Source organism: Pieris napi, chromosome 7 (genome assembly GCF_905475465.1).
Source record: "Pieris napi chromosome 7, ilPieNapi1.2, whole genome shotgun sequence".
Lineage (NCBI taxonomy): Eukaryota > Metazoa > Arthropoda > Insecta > Lepidoptera > Pieridae > Pieris > Pieris napi.
Window position 1 is genome coordinate 10,056,957 of NC_062240.1, and position 18,007 is coordinate 10,074,963.

Genomic DNA, 18,007 nt, shown 5'->3' on the forward strand with positions numbered 1-18,007 from the left:
TAAGTAGTCACGTTTTGAAATAAATTCGTAAATTTTTGTATTTAAATGAAAATAAATATTTATTCAATAAATAGTCATCGTTATTTTAACAAAATAATGTCGATGTTTCACATCTGCCAGGCGTCCCGTGACGGCTCACATTTTTTATTTTCGTGATCATCGAAGTTGTGACTCTGTTGTCCTTGTTTCGAGTTGTATCGGTTACCAAGAAAGGGCTTTTGACTAACCTGAGACGTTGAAGCTACAGGCGATTAAAAACGTATGCGTGATTTAACGCGTATTGTTTTAGATTGGTACCCGCGAATTCTGTCAATTTTGACAATACTACCAACATTTTGTAAATATTTAGATAATTTTTCAGGATTAAACATGTACTCCGAAGAGGGGTGGGAATTTTATCTAAATCTTCTATAACATGTTTTTAAAGTTTGACCGAAACATTCTTGCAATTTATTATGTATAGAATTTAAATTAAGAACCGCGTTCGACTGAAGACCACTAAAACGCTACGTAACGCTTTATTGATAAACTCATTTTTAAATCGGTAAAAGCAGGAAAAGCAACGTGTTTCTTTTGTATATCAATATAACGTACACAGTTCAAATCAGAAATGTAAAAACCTCTGCATTGAAATTAATATTATAATTTATAACTCGGAGGTTCTTGAACCGACACGTCTAAATGAGCAATATCATTAACTACAGCCGCATGGTTCAAAAAAGGGTCGTGTAGGTTTGCATTATTAGATTCGGTCACTTTATGTAACATGCTAGACGACGCAGCATAATTGTAAAAAAGTATTATTAAGGTGACTCACCAATTACTGCGACAATTGCTCAAACCTGAGAATAATCACGTGAATTACTGCTGTGGCGGCGGTTCTTCATCCTCTTCACTCGTACTCGAACTTTGCGAAGAACTCGGCTTGTCAGAACTTGCAGAGACAATATCTCCCGTGATATGAGACGGCCTTGTAAAGCGCGGGTGAGGCACGTTTTACCGCGTAGCCAACACATTTACACCGATTTTAGCACTTTCATTAGCCATTTTATATTTTTAACGTGAAAACCGAGTTAAGCATTTTACGAAATAATTATTTCCACTTTGAAAATAAATTTTAGGTCGATATAACTTTGAATATACTGATTCGTTTTTAAGTGTGCACTAGCGACTGTGCAAGACGAAAAACGACGCAACAATGAACAAGAACTCTGGCGGCTTGCTTTAGCGCGATAAAAAGTTAGTTCCAGTTTCAAACGCTGGGCGCTGGCGGCGGTGTCACGTGGTGGGAATAGGTCGGATACTAGCGATTTGGGCGGAAAAGGAAACGATGTACTCTCATAATGGACCTCGGACGTCAAACGGAACACATAATACAAATTTGATTAAGCGTCTAATTAAGAAATACATTGCTTAGTAGTTAAATGGTGAAAAATGGCAAGCCTTCTTGCCAAATAAATGATAAATGTTAACTATTGTTTTATTGCAGGTGTATCTGCACCAGTATCACCTCCTCACATCCCAGAAGCCACTTTGGCAGTACAGGCTGTGTCCCAACTAGCTGAGCCCAAAGACAATGACTTCGTTACGAGTATGCTGGCTGCTTGGGGACAGTTTATTATGGACGACCTCATAGCCACGGCTAATGGAAATAAGGTAATTTAAAAAATTTCATAATGAGCGGATCGTAACAGTTGGAGTTGAAATCATATATTTTTTTGACAGTTACTTTAACCGAATCAGTCAAACTAATGGCTTTCAAGTAAATATTCATAAACTTACATATAATTTTATAATCACTTACCCTATCTTTACAATTACTCATTTATAAAACACGTTAAAAAATATAGCTCTATGATGTAATTTAAATTTATTTAAAATAACAAATTAACGCGATTTGTATCTAAATTGAGATCTGCTCAATTACATTGTTAAATCAAATTACATGCGCTAACGCTTTGCATTCCGCAAGAAACTATTAATTTGGTGTCTCCCATTAAATTGTCGTAAGCAATCACGCGGTAACAGTCTGTGGTGAGAAGGCCACCGGATATAGGTTTGGTATAGTAATTCTTCACTACCACACAAAATTTTACAACCGACAATTTGTAGATAATAATCTGTGTAACATAATGTTTTGTCCAATATTATTTTTATTAACGGCTAGACAATATATCATTTTGACAGATAATAATCGACAACTAGTATTAACTGTCAAAACAGATTGGCGGGAAAGAGCCGTGACTTAACGTTTATTTAAAATTCTTTATGATTTCACTTTTGTAATTTTATAATTTGTATCAAATATTTTAGTTTAAAAATAAAACGCCTACGCTGCTAGCAACATAATAAGTTCGTGATAGTTCGAGGGGTCGCATTATCGCGTATAGAAAGGTTACATCGAACAGGTATTCAGTGAAAGTTATGACATAACAGACATTTTAGTTCCTCATATCACATTACCAACTGGAATCTGATATGTATTATCGAAGTTATGAATGAGTTTCGTTTAATTTTCTATTGCCTGTAATTTTTAACAATTTATTATTTAGCGAATAAAAAATATAGAAAATTACTCAATATAATTATGAATAATATATAATTTATTATATAACGAGTATACGTTATGCTTTTGAGTAATTTCAAAGGTCAAGGCTTTTTAACGTTAATCTATACAATTATTTCAATTAGACATAAATCGTAAAATTTTAAAGGAACTCATAATAACTTACACAGTTTAATGCATAATACTGAAAGTATATATTAAACTAACAATCAGTTTACTTTTTACCAGTTTTCAGCTAAATTAAAGTTATATTATTTATCGTAACGATACGGACTAGATTACTAAGCGGTCTATACTATAATATACTCTATACCTAGTCTGTGGTAGTGTGTGTGGTGATCTTATAAGTTTTGGCGCCATTATATTTAAATAAAAGGCATCACTACCTGCTTACAAGGCGAAGAAAAACTTTATTATACGATTCAATCAAGAAAAATTATCTGTTTTTTGACGACATACTAAATTGTCATAAGAAATGAATACAAATTAACTATTACTGGATACATAAACCACTCTTGAAATATATTTTCATAAACTGTGTATTATTTATATAACCATCTAGTTTTACTCAGATTGTCGAAACTAAAATTACAATATTCTTTTTTAAATATTTATTTATTTAGAATAGCGAAAGCTAACATGAGTACACGTACTTTATAATAAGTACCGAGTATTTAGTGAAAAAAAATAATTTCTACGCCTAACGTAATAAATACTGTAAAAACTTGTAACTTTTTAGAAAATAAAAAGATTTTATAATAATTTAAGAGTCCACATGTTATAAGGACGACACCACTTTTTATATTTTTGTATGTATGTCAATTTATTTCATGTGTTTGTCCTAATTTTGTGGTCCAAATAAAAAAATATATAATGCGCTCAGTGAGACAGAAAATAAACAACATCGGTTTCAAATATAATGTAATTTTATTAATTTATTTCAGAAATGTGAAGGACCAGATTGTAAATACCTAAGATCGGCGCCAGCAAGGAATTTAGATTCTTGCAACTTTGGTGAGTAATTGTTATAATCCGATTAAATAAAACAGCATTTTATATTTTATTACTTATAATAGTAATCTAGGAATTATTTATTTCTAGTTAATAGTTTTTATTAAATATAAAATAGCTAATTACAATAATGATTCTTATTTGACTAATAATGTAAAATGTAGAATTCCTTAAGATAAATTTGCGCGCCATTGTGTGTGGCAGAATATGCGAACGATTTACGATTGTACCACCTTAAAATTTTTGTACAATATTCTTGCAATAAATTATTATTATTATTATTATTTTTACTATAATCATTTTACATTTGATTCATTCTTAAATTAACAGTTCTGGATGGATTATCCTATTACTGCTGATGTTCATAGTTCTTATTACTATATGTAATATAACTGTTTCCAGAAGGTTTTAAAATGGTGCCTGTATATTTTTTCAGTTCAATTAAACATTAAACCTTATTATAATGAGAAACTCAAATATACTGAAGCCTTTCGTAGTACTTTGTTCAACAGTGTCGGACGGCGGATGGATTCAGGACGAGCTCGATTCCTGGTGAAACAATAACTACTAGGCACCACAAGAATACTGTACAAAGCAATGTATTCTGTACCTATGTGTGTATATCTCAAACCGAGATCTGTGGTTTATTTCAGAACACAGAGAACAAATGAATTTGGCTACATCTGTGCTCGACGGCTCCGCCATATACGGAAGCTCCGAAAAGGAACTACGCTCATTGCGATTGTACGACGCTGGCAAAGTCGACCTTGCGTCGTGTCGAAAGTAAGCCTTCATATATCACGACTTATCTCACGGATGTTGTTAGATTTAATTAACATTAAACTCTATGATAGACCAAAATGATTAAATCAATTTGGCTAGAAGTTCAAAGTTAAAAACTCTAATTGTTACTGTTTCTAGAAGTGGAAACAGGGCCGGATTTAGAGGTCTGGAGGCCTCGGGGAAACAAAGGAGTGGAGGCCACCTGGCCCCAAATTATTTTCCAAATAAAATGAAAATAAAATTTCAATTTTATTATTATTTATTGTGAAACCAAGTAGATTCTTTTAGTATCAGTATTAACAAACATAAAATTATAAATACAGATCAATGATTTCTGTTAATGTATAAGGACAATATAATCATGTTTGTACAAAAGTAAAATAGAGCAAAATATCAAAAGAAAAGTTGTTTACTAGTGTTTTCTAGTCGGATTTTAAAACATCCTATTTTTTCGAAGTCTATTGTAGGGCCCCTCTTTTGTGGAGACCCTGGGGATGCAGCCCCGGTTGTCTTCCCCTAAATCAGGCTCTGAGTGAAAAACATTATGTAGCAAATAAAAGCTAGGCTCCCGTGTAGTCTATTTGGTACATCATGAATTTTTTTAACCTTTTTAATAAATTGTCTCTGCACTAAGACATTATTTAACAATAGGTAGATACGGTCTAGCCTAACTTAAGCCTAAGATGTAATATTAACTTTAATTTAAAGTATATTTAACGTAAGAAAGTGTCTAATAACACTTACAGTTTCTATTGAAGGGAAGACACTCTGTTCTTGTGTTCTTGTTTTTTTTTTCACTTACCACTGTTTAGCACTTAAGACTAACGTGCACTCACACTAAGAAGTCGAATAGCCTCAACATCAACGTGTTGGTAGAGCCTATAGGGTTGAATTAGTAAGAATAAATTGTAGTTCTAAGATCGGAGGAAAGTCATTTTTCTATGAAACAATTTGAAAATTAAATTTTTGTGAGTGTAGTCATTGTCTGTGAAATGAGTCATGTGTTTGAACAAGGAAAATCATTTTTTCTTATAAGGAAAATTCTCTGCAATCACATAAATGTTAGTTATCTGATCTAAAATATTAAATCTATGTATAATTATAACACAGGCGTTTACGCAACCGGGTATGTGAATTAATTGTAAGATAAAAATACCTGGGTAACAAACATGTAATAATTAACTAAAAATCATTGGCGCTACAACCTTTTTAGGTCTGGGCTTCAGTTTCTGTATCTGTTTCATGATCATTTGTTAATTTTATAGGCAAGTAAGTGTTCAGCCTTCTGTATCTGACGCAAGCAATCGACTTTTTGGGTCTTTGAAAATTTTAAATTTATTTATAATTTTTCCTTCGTTTTTATACTTGCCTTAGACCCAAAAAGTCGAGTGACGTGCGTCAGCCACAGGACGCTGATCACCTACTTGCCTATGAATAACAAATGATCATGATGCGGAAACATAAATCTGAGGCCCAGACCTAAAAAGATTGTAGCGCCACTGATTTTATTTATGAGGAAACACGTATATCGTACATTTTTGGAGCGATCCTTTTCCCTTGAACGTTTTTTAGTATTAGCAATATTCACAAGCTGTTAACATTTCTTATTCATTACAGGTGTAATGATGGCACCCCGACAGCGCCCCTTTACACTGCATTATTATCAGAACACAATCGTATAGCTGGTGAACTATATTCCTTGAATCCGTTCTGGGAAGATAACGCGATATTCTTGGAGAGTAGACGAGCACTCGCAGCCATCATACAGCATATAACATACAATGAGTTCCTACCTGTTTTATTGGGCGAGGTAAGGATATTATTAAAAGCCTCAAATTTCTTAACAAAATATTATCTCTAGTATAGATCTAATAGTATCTATGTATAGAGCCATCTAAGTAGTTATATAACCCCGTCTGTCACCACTATAAGATGATTATATTTTATATAAACAAAAACCATTGCAACATAATAGTACAAAGATCCTTTATATTTCAATAGCTGAAGTGCTGTTACATGATTAACGAACCACTCTTACATGATTTACGATCCACTCTTAGTTCTTACTAAGTATCGTTTCCTTGTAGAGCGTGAGAACAATGTGTCAGCACAACGGTCACGTAGGCCTTTAAGAATAGGATATAAATATAAAAGAATACTTGTAATATTTAGTATTAAACGGACCTCAAATCGGACCGGTTGTATTCATTTTAACTTTAAGTTTTTAAAAACCCTTTTATCGCGGACCCACTACTTGACTGGCGCTGAGGACAGGATAGTCGCTCTAGCTGCACGTATTTCTCAATTATCGGTTCGAGCATCAAATTCTGCTTACCTAAAAAGGGGAAACTACGTCGCGATTGCTAAAAACGGCTATTCAAAAGAACAAATAAATTTGTCAAGAACGCAAATCCAAAAGCGTTAAGGGTGTTTTGTGCGAGTGTTGAGGCAGCGATGTACTGGTAAGTCACCTTTTCACCTTTCAAATCCAGCCCTCTCCACTTTTCTTTTGTTATTTTGAGATCGACATCTCTCATCTTAACGATAGTTTTAAGTAAATTGTAATAAGTAAATTAAAGAAACATAGAAGTAAGTAGGTTAGTGCATGAAATTCTGCAACCCTAAAGTAAGTGTACCTAATTATAAGTTTAGATTCACATCAAATTCTGTGAACCATAATTATTGGGTAATTGTGTAATTGTTTAGAAAAAAAAAAAAACTTAAAATGACGGAAATTAAGATACTGCCACGTGAATTCTCATGTGTTATTCCGCTCTTTAATGGAGACGGAAAATTACTTAACACCTTTATCGACAAATGTGAATATGTTATTACCGTTTACAATAGCGTTAACAACCCGGAGCAGGAATTATACCTGTATCATTTATTAACTAGCAAGTTAGTAGGCAAGGCTGCAGTGTTAGTTAGTGAGAGACGGGACATTAAAACATGGTTAGAATTAAAAGCATTATTGATTCAACATTTTGGCGATCCTCGCTCGGAGGAATGCATTGCTATTGAATTGGAAACTATGAGATTACAAAACAATGAAGACTACATCGATTTCTGTAATCGAATTCAACACGTTAAAAGTTCGTTAATTGCGAAAGTAAACTTACTTACAGACCAACATTTAAAAGCGAGTAAAATCACAATCTACTCAAACCTTGCGAAGAATGTATTCTTATACAATCTTCCCGAGGACTTAATTAGAATCGTACGATTAAAAGGATGTGATAGCCTTGAAGCTGCCCTCTCCATCGTATTAGAAGAGGTCAACTTCAAATACCAGTACCAAGCCCATAGCACTATGTTAAGGTCTAATATACAAAAACCATCCATATTGATGTCATCCCCAGAGCAATTAAATAACCAACATCTACGAAATAATTCATTTGTGAATCCATCTCAATTTAAACCACAGATACAACAAGCCCCACAAAGTAATTTTAAGTTTGGCATTCCCCAAAATACGGCATTAAAATCTAACTTTCAGCCCACTGGTTATAGACCACCATTTCAACCCTCAGGATACAAGCCAAATTTTCAACCTATAGGATATAAACCCAACTTTCAGCCCACAGGTTGGCATAGGCCACAATTTCAACCGACTGGATATAGGCCTAATTTCCAACAGAATCAATTCAAATATGGAATCCCCAACCAAAACTTTCAGCGATTTCAAAATCCACCAAATCAATTTAAATTTGGCATTCAACCAACACAACAACCGTATAGACTAAATAGTGCGTTAAAAACTGATGTTTCTATGAGGACAGCTCCTCCTCAAAGACCCACTAATATGAACCAACTATTTTATAATCAACTGCAGGACGATTATGTAAACTTCCCCGAATCAGAATACTACCCTGAAAACTACGACGATACCGTGAACCATGAATATTACCCCGAGGTCGAATATGTACCCACAGAGGAAACCCCTGATACTTCACAGGAAACTGAAACCGAAAATTTTCATACAGAAGCCTCGTCCATAAACCCGACATAGTTCAAATTAATACGGAAAAGGTAAATAAATTACCACATATTTATATCCCCGAAATTGACGCAAAATTTATGATAGATACTGGCTCTACTAGATCATTTATGAGCCCTGATATGGCAAACTTTTATTTTTCTGATTTTAAGTACGAAGAACCGTTCGAGGTGATAAGCACTCACTCACGAAGTAAACATAATGAAGTCATACACATTCCCTTACTGAAAACGTTTCAGAGTCCGCTCAAACATAAATTTTATTTATATTCTATAGATAAAAATTATGACGGCTTAATTGGTTCCGACTTACTGACAGAATTACAGGCAAGTGTAGACATGAAAAATCAATTGTTAATAACACCTAACACAGTAATACCTATTATTTATAGCCCCTCTCGTCAAATCGTACTTGAACCACGTTCAGAAACCCGTGTTAAAATTCCAACTAATTTACAAAACGGTGAAGCCCTAATTGAATATACAGAATTCGGTGACGGCATCCGCATGCCTTCAGCTCTTGTGAAAGTCATAGATCATCAAGCTTCAACAGTTATTCAAAATCTAACTGACCAAACTGTCACAATTACATTTCAAAAACCATTTAATGTCCAGCCCTTTCAACAAAACGATATCATGTGTTACTCCAACACAGTTACAGACGACATTCAGGTTGACGAAATCCTAAAAGAAAATCTTAATAAAGTCCGCCTTGATCATATGAATGATGAAGAGCGAAAAGCCATATCACATTTATGTTACGAGTTTCGAGACATATTTTATACTGAAAAATTACCGTTGTCATTTACAAACCAAGTTAAACACGAGATACGTACGACAAATGAAGATCCGATATATGTAAAACCCTATAGATTACCCCCGATTTTAAACGATGAAATTAATCGACAAGTAGAAAAATTACTGCAGGATAACATAATACAGGAATCACACTCTCCCTGGAGTGCACCAGTCCACCTGGTTCCCAAGAAGTTAGATGCCTCTGGTGAGAGAAAGTATCGCATGGTAATCGACTATCGCCGCCTAAACGAGATCACTATCGATGACAAATTCCCCCTGCCAAACATAACAGATTTATTAGACAAACTAGGAAAAGCTATATATTTCAGTACAATTGATTTAGCTTCAGGTTACCATCAAATAGAAGTTTTAGAAAGAGACAGAAAGAAAACCGCGTTCAGTACACAGAACGGCCATTACGAATTTACGCGTATGCCGTTTGGTTTAAAAACTGCGCCTGCAACTTTTCAGCGAGCAATGAACAACGTTCTCAGAGGTCTCCACAACATTCATTGTATGGTGTATCTTGATGACGTCATCATATTTTCAGCCAGCTTACAGGAACACATACATAAATTAAGAACAGTTTTTCAGCGACTTAGAGACTCAAACTTAAAAGTACAATTAGACAAAACCGAATTTTTATGTAAGGAAGTTCTCTACCTTGGCCACAAGATTACAGAAAATGGCTTGCAACCAAATGATGATAAAATTCAAGCAGTCCTGAAATATCCTTTACCAAAAACCACAACTGAAATCAAGAGTTTTCTTGGCCTTATCGGTTATTATCGCCGATTCATAAAAGACTTCGCTAAAATCACAAAGCCGCTGACAAATTGCTTAAAAAAACGTAATAAAATTGTAATAGATCAACAATATATTGACGCCTTTCAAAAGTGTAAGGAACTATTAACAAATGCACCTCTTCTACAATACCCAGATACAGAAAAAACCTTTATCCTAACGACCGATGCTTCACAAATAGCCTTAGGTGCTGTACTTTCTCAAGGCATAGTAGGCAACGACTTACCCGTTGCTTACGCGAGCAGAACCCTCACTGAAACTGAATCTAAATATAGCACGATTGAACGTGAGCTTCTAGCCATTGTGTGGGCTATCAAACATTTCCGCCCCTATCTTTATGGGAAGAAGTTCATTATTTACACAGATCACCGCCCTTTAGCGTGGCTGCATTCTCTTAAGGAACCCAGTAGTAAACTCACCCGTTGGCGGTTAAATCTCCTGGATTACGACTTCGAAGTAGTCTACAAAAAAGGGAAACAAAACTGTAATGCTGATGCTTTATCTCGTATTAAAATTAACGCATTATCCGATAAAGAATCCATGAAAGTAAACTGTGATAATAAGGAGATACAAAAACGATTGCGTCGCGATTCACAAGACTCAAGAACAATTTCAATTACTGACTCTGAACATACAATCACTATTTCAGACATAGATTCGCAAAAATCCAATGAATCTTTCGAAAAAGTTACAAACCCGATTCCATCTCTTTCGAGTAAATCTGAAACTATACATTCAGCACAAGACCTTGAGTCACACGGTATTCCTATTTTAAACGAAGCAATTGATTCGAAGCCTAACCAAATATTAGTTTTCCAATGGTATAAAAACAGCATTCAAGTTCGTGACGTGTCCCGTGAAAAACAAAGAATCTTAGAAGTTTTTCTACCCATAGATAATGAAAATTTAATCAAACAATTCCTGAAAGAATACATAAAACCCAAAAAGAAATATTTTATATATTTCGAAAATACGGAACATCGCAAACAATTCAGCAACATGGTAATTAGGCTTTTTAAAGGTGGATCAATTCAATTTTATGAGTGTACGGAAAGAATCGTTTTTATTGACGATGAAAATGAACAGAAAGCCGTTATTCTGAAATTTCATCTCGGAAAAACCTGTCACAGAGGTATTCAAGAAACTTTTACACACATCAGGCGACACTTCTTTTGGAATAACATGAAAGAAACTATATCAGCAGTAATTAATTCTTGTGAAGCCTGTAAACAAATGAAATATGACCGAAAGCCTTTGAAACCATATTTACAGTTAACTCAAACGCAAGATGCCCCATTCCAGGAATTATTTATAGATATATTTAGTATCGAAGGAAAAACATACCTCACCTTAGTTGACGCTTTTAGCAAACTAGGACAGGCGATTGAAATTCCTAGTAAAGGCACACCTGACGTTATCCGCGCACTAATAAAATACTTTTCATTTTACGGTATACCTAAGAAAATAAGCTGCGACCCTGGTACTGAATTCAACAACGATCTATTGAAAGAAATGATGTCACTCTATAAAATCCAAATACATATCGGCACGCCTAGGAACCCTAATTCAATGGGAATAGTTGAACGTTTTCATTCCACCTTAATCGAAATTTACAGACTGGCAAAATACGAACAACAATGTACCGACGCCGCATCTATTATGACCTACTCTATCATGGCATATAATAATGCGATTCATACTGTAACAACTTTAACACCGTTTGAAGTAGTGTTTGGCCATGTAGATTCTGAAAACCCATTCAATATAGACTTCGAGAAACAATACTTGCAAAAATTAATTAAAGACCACGCCAAAAGAATAAAAGTTTTATACAAATACATATCTGATAAAATGTTAACGTTTAAGGAAAACTCTAGAGAAAAACGCGGTGGCGAATCCGACGTCCCGTTACCAGAAGGGAAAACCATTTTCACAAAATTAATAAACACTCGCAGAAGTAAGGACAAACCTTGTTTTGAAAAGGCCATAGTTACAGGAAAACCTGAAAGAAACACCATCCCTATTACAATTAGAGGTAAACACAAAAAGGTACCAATTAAAAACATAAAACGACCTTCAAAGGTGGTGCTTAGTGATCATGATGACACTCACGAGCCGCAGTTTGGGCCTTCAACTTCAAAAGGTTGAAAACAATTCAGGGATCCGTAAGACAGGGAACAGCCTTCATCCAACAGGATAACTGGCTTATTTTTAAGGTATTAGATTTGAATGGCCTACTAATGGAATTAGAATATAACAATAGGAAATTTAGTAATTTAGTAAGATAGTAAGTGATGATAAGTCTTAGTTCAAAGAATTTTTAGGAATTAGGGAACAAGTAGAGTATTTGCAAAGAATAACTACTAAAAAAAAAAAAAAAAAAATAGGCAAATAATCCCTTCACACCGAGTACGAAGAGGAATATTGAACCCTCTAGGCTCTATTATTAAAATTATAACTGGAAACTTAGATCAGGAAGATGCTCAACGATATGAACAGTTAATAAATCAATTAGGTACTTAGTCAACAAAATTTTCACAAACAAGCGTTTAATAGTTGTTTCCAAAATGTTAGATGGACTCATTAATTCATCAGAAATATTACACAATAACTCAAAATTATGGACGAAAGACTAAAACGTGTAAAAACAAAAAAATGTTAAAAGATATAAGTACTAAAGAAAATAATGCAGTATACTCTACATATGTTATAAGTTTATATAATCTTTTTGTAAGTAATTTTAGAACGCTTTATATAAAAATAAGCGAATTAGAAATTGCTTTGGCTTTCACCAAAACCAATGTTTTACACATTTATTACAGATTTTAATTTATATATCACAGTCAGAAAATCTTATGTATCCACCCACTTGGGATAATTTAGTTAAATTAGAAGATACGATTAATGTTAAATCATACATGATAGACATGAAAATAACTTTTGTATTAGAGGTAGCTTTAATAACCAATTCAACTTATAGTTATAATAAAATGTATCCCTTACCTATCTTTCATGACCCTAAAAACCTAACCTTAATAATCATTCCTAAATATCCCTATATCCTGGTGAAAGGTGTAACATACTTACCGCTTATACAGCCTTGCAAACAAGTCTCTGAGGAAAATTATCTCTGCACACAAGAAAACAGGGGCACCGTATCCTGAAACGACATGCATTGAGGAGCTGATGACCTTCAAGGAAAACCCATCCAACTGTGACCAGAATACAGTAATTATAGAAGAGAAAATATGTCATCAGAACGTATCCCATCCATTAAGCTGCTGGAGTTACAGTCAACAGTGAACTCTAAGGAAAATCAGAATCCAGTAAACTTACAAGGAATGGAGCTCAGTGACCTGCAACACATGTCTTACGTGCTGTAACAACTTAACAGAGATAGTGATAGTGAAATGGACAATTCAGTGAAAGTGAAAAGCATTAGTTTAGGCACTCTTTTATTGTATTTTGCTAATTGTTGTGTTTTTTATAAAAAATAATATTATTAATATGTTGCAGTGGCGAAATAGTCAGAATTTGCAAGTGCAATCCCCTGATAATTTCGCTCTTAAGGAGGGAGGAGTTATATAACCCCGTCTGTCACCACTATAAGATGATTATATTTTATATAAACAAAAACCATTGCAACATAATAGTACAAAGATCCTTTATATTTCAATAGCTGAAGTGCTGTTACATGATTAACGAACCACTCTTACATGATTTACGATCCACTCTTAGTTCTTACTAAGTATCGTTTCCTTGTAGAGCGTGAGAACAATGTGTCAGCACAACGGTCACGTAGGCCTTTAAGAATAGGATATAAATATAAAAGAATACTTGTAATATTTAGTATTAAACGGACCTCAAATCGGACCGGTTGTATTCATTTTAACTTTAAGTTTTTAAAAACCCTTTTATCGCGGACCCACTACTTGACTAAGTACACAATTACTAATAGCAATATTTAACATACGTACAAGTGTTTGCGCACGTAACTTAAAGGTACCTCACTAGTGAACAAAAAATAAATAAACAAACTCTCAATGCTGTACATTTTTGTACATTTTGTAAGTCTTGGCGATTTAAGGAAATTTCACAATCAACAGAGGAAAATGTATAATATTTTGTCATGTACTACCTGCAAGTAGGTAAGATAACAGATGCGCATACACTTTAGGTCCTGTCGTATTATAAATTTATTGGAAATTAGAATAAACTCATTCAAAAATAGACTTACATACAAAAATGTAGCACCATATAAGTGGGATACAAGATGTGTATATAGATTTAAATCGTATTGTTTTTATTATAATGTACCTTTGTAATACAGCCGTATAAAGAAAAAAATACTAATCACAATTTTACTAGATACTGCAGCGAAACTACAGATTATGCTCTCGGATAGAGGATTTATTAATGGATTAATAAAATCTCATTGAATTTTATATTTTTTTATTGTCAAGGTTGGTATGGCCAAAGCCGAGTTGAAGCTGACGTCACTGGGATTCTGGCGAAGCTACTCGAGCGCAAACCGCGCGGGCGCATACGCGGAGATCCTTTCCGTTGCGCCCATATTCGACGCTATGATGAATGAGAAATTGGTAAGTTTGAATAAAACAGTTTGTAAATTTAGTAAGATCTTCATTAATTTACACTTGTATAAAGTTTGTTTCAAATGCGAGACGAAACTGAATTTGTTTACGCTGTAAATCGATTATGATTTTTGTATAGAAATATCCTTGAGACAATCTTCGACAAATCTTTGAGATATTTCTTATATATGATTTGAGACGTTTTACGTTAACGTGTGAAAATAAAAAAAAGTAATTTAAAAAGCAAAACTGGGAAGAAAAATAATGGATGTAAAATAATAAAAATATTTAAGTCATTAGTGTAAAGTTTTTAAATTTAAATTATAGCTAATTTTAAGCGATTAAAAAGGAGGTCATATATTTTACCTGAATGTGTAATTGTTAGAAATGGATAATATTACACTATAACCTATTTAACTTTCTTAAATATGTATAAACATATATGACAAATGGACAAACGTCCATTTCTCGTTAAAGCCCAAGATGATTTGATTTAAATCAAATATAATATTACAACTTAGGTAACCAAAATTCATTAAAATTGTCTCAGTTTTAAGATTCGACGCACGCATTTTTGGATAGGATGTGTAATATATATGTGTGTATTATTTTAAGTCCGTTAAAATATTTTTAAATTACTTTTATAGATCAACGAAACAATATCAATTAAAGATTTAGTTCAAACGACTGCTCATAGCGTGTCAAAATTAGCGCCAACCGCTCAATGGGACCTCAAAAGAAATCGGGACCACGGAGTACCGACGTATCTACGAGTACTGAGGATGTGCGAGCCAATGCTTTCTGTAAAATCGTATGGAGATTTTGAAAAATTGGGCTTCGATAGGACTCAACAGGAAATGATGGCCGATATGTACAGGTAAATAAAAGTTTATGTAATGTTCTGATATAAAAATATATGTTCTGTACTGGTTATAGACCGGTCAATTTAGACCAAAAAATGAGACTGAAGTTACATAAAGTCCCAACAAGCTGAATTTCAGTGAAATTGTTCAAAACATAATTATAAACAATGTCTAGAAGTTCCCCATCATTCCCGTGTAAGGAAAATTTTTTATTCAAGGGCAAAGGTCACAAAAATGAGTTTTTCGCGATTTTCAGCAAAACGGTAAGTTTTATCATAAAAGTTGTAGATCATACAATTATCTATAAAAAATGTATCAATACTTTTTTTCTTACGAGCCACCGTTTCTGTGATACATATAACGATTCAAAAAGTTATAAAAGTTGTTATCGACGACCGGCCTTGACAATTTGTGCATGCCAAAGTACAACACAGTCCGGCTTTTTTGCAACCACATTTAGCACTGCATCCCTTTTTCAGTTGCAAAAATTAGTGTTCAGCAGTTTTTCCAGCGCAGGTGGAAGTAAAGTTTGAACTGGCTCTAATATATTGTTGACCAACTTCCAACCCGTCTGTAGGGTCTAGCTGATAATAAGTCAGACAAATGCATGAGTCTCATGGCAAACCGTGGCTTGACTACCAAACCCAAAAACAATTGTATTGCCGTGAGTTGAACCCAGGACTTCCGCGATAAATCATAAAACACTGCGTTAGTACATTATTCAGTCTTTAAACTTTTGACGATTGATTAGAAAATTTACAATTTTTTTATTTTGCATCAGAAAACTATTTGCTGTTGCTAAAAATATAATAATTTTTTAACTGCGTTGTAAGCATTGAATACTTAATATTAAGTATTTTTTTTTAAGACAATTCACACCAATTGACCTAGTCCCATGCTAAGCTGGTGAAGCTTGTGTTATGGGTACTAGGCAACGGATATACATACATATTATAGATAGATAGACATATAAATACATATTTGAACACCCAAGACCTAAGCACAACACCAAATGCTCATCACATCGATGTTCGTCTCAGCCGGGGATCGAACCCGGGACCCATGGATACGCGGTCAGGGGTACTAACCACTAGACCAATGAGTCGTCAATAAATAGTCGTTTAAAAATATGCAGTGAATAATTTTTTCGGTATATGGTCAATTACTAGTTACTTTACCTAAAGTATAAACCTTTAGAAATGCAGAAGACGTTGAACTGATGGTGGGTGGAGCCATGGAGAAACCAGCGACGGGTGCTGTCATCGGATCCACTTTGGCTTGTGTACTCGCAATGCAGTTTGCCAACCTTAAGAAGAGTGACAGGTGATATAAATATTATTAATACTCATGTACGAATCACTCATAAATAGAATTTCTGAAAATAGTATTTTAAATTATCTTTCTACAAACAAAGGCTTGTATAAGACACAGATAAGAAATAGTCTGACATATTTATATAATATGCACCAATACTTCGACCATAATTTGCCTTTATTAAGAATATTTCAGTTGAACCCTCCTCCGCTCCTAGAGAATAGAAAAAAGTAAAAACCTTTTTTTTATTAATTAATTTTTAATATTATTTTTTTCTAAGTTTACATGTTTTATTTATTATACAGTCAAGACCATGTTGAAGATATTACATGTTTGAATTCATACCCACCCTCTGTACCTATTTACCTACTTTTACTGCCCTCCAGTCCTTTGATAATCGGTTGGCGACGCCCTCGTTCCAAAAAGATTATTGTAATGTAAAAAAATCTTTTAAAAAAAAGGGCCATCGACTATTTTATTTTAATATAATCTAAAATCGATTTAAATCTAAATCCGTCACGTGATGACTATAAAGTAAATATTGTATTATTTTACAGATTTTGGTATGAAAATGACTTACCACCATCATCATTTATGCCAGAACAACTCGGAGCGATCAGAAAAGTCTCCCTTGCTGGTCTACTCTGTGCCAATGATGACTCTCTTACCAACATACAACCCAAGGTCTTTGTTAAGGAAGATCCTTACTTGTGAGTACCTATTCGAAATATAGTTTTTATATATATCATATATTAAGTTTTGTGTTAATGTAAAAAAGACTATTATGATGTTGCAATGTAATACTGAATAACTTTTATAATATACATTTTACCAATTCGTGTGTGTTTCTATAGGTAATAAAATAAACACAATGTACTTCTATGTTAAATATTTGTCTACATTAAAATACATAGTAATAAAAACAAAAAATCAATGGCGCTACAACCTTTTTAGGTCTGGGTCTCAGATTTCTGTATCTGTTTCATGATCATTTTTAATCTAATAGGCAAGGTAGCCTTCTGTGCCTGACGCACGCCGTCGACTTTTTGAACATAAGGAAAGCCAGTTTCCTCACGATGTTTTCCCTCACCGTTCGAGCGAATATTAAATGCGCAGTGCGCACATAGAAAGAAAGTCCAGTGCACAGCCGGGGATCGAACCTACAATCTCAGGGATGAAAGTCGCACGCTGAAGCCACTAGGCAACATTGCTGATATCACATTAAAATAGTATCGTTCATAATATCGAAATTATAAGTCGTAACTTCATCAGCAAAATAA

At 33.9% G+C, this 18,007-nt stretch overlaps 1 protein-coding gene across 1 annotated transcript in view; it reads left to right on the plus strand.

Annotated features, from left to right (window-relative positions):
* Nucleotides 1-18,007, plus strand: part of LOC125051110 (heme peroxidase 2) — a 49,867-nt gene that overhangs the window by 19,647 nt on the left and 12,213 nt on the right. Inside the window, exons 4-11 of the mRNA XM_047651264.1 lie at nucleotides 1,490-1,656; nucleotides 3,511-3,580; nucleotides 4,231-4,360; nucleotides 5,978-6,170; nucleotides 14,422-14,559; nucleotides 15,198-15,427; nucleotides 16,611-16,736; nucleotides 17,285-17,437. Of these exons, the coding sequence (XP_047507220.1) occupies nucleotides 1,490-1,656; nucleotides 3,511-3,580; nucleotides 4,231-4,360; nucleotides 5,978-6,170; nucleotides 14,422-14,559; nucleotides 15,198-15,427; nucleotides 16,611-16,736; nucleotides 17,285-17,437 (1,207 nt within the window). The remainder of the gene's footprint in view (nucleotides 1-1,489; nucleotides 1,657-3,510; nucleotides 3,581-4,230; nucleotides 4,361-5,977; nucleotides 6,171-14,421; nucleotides 14,560-15,197; nucleotides 15,428-16,610; nucleotides 16,737-17,284; nucleotides 17,438-18,007) is intronic.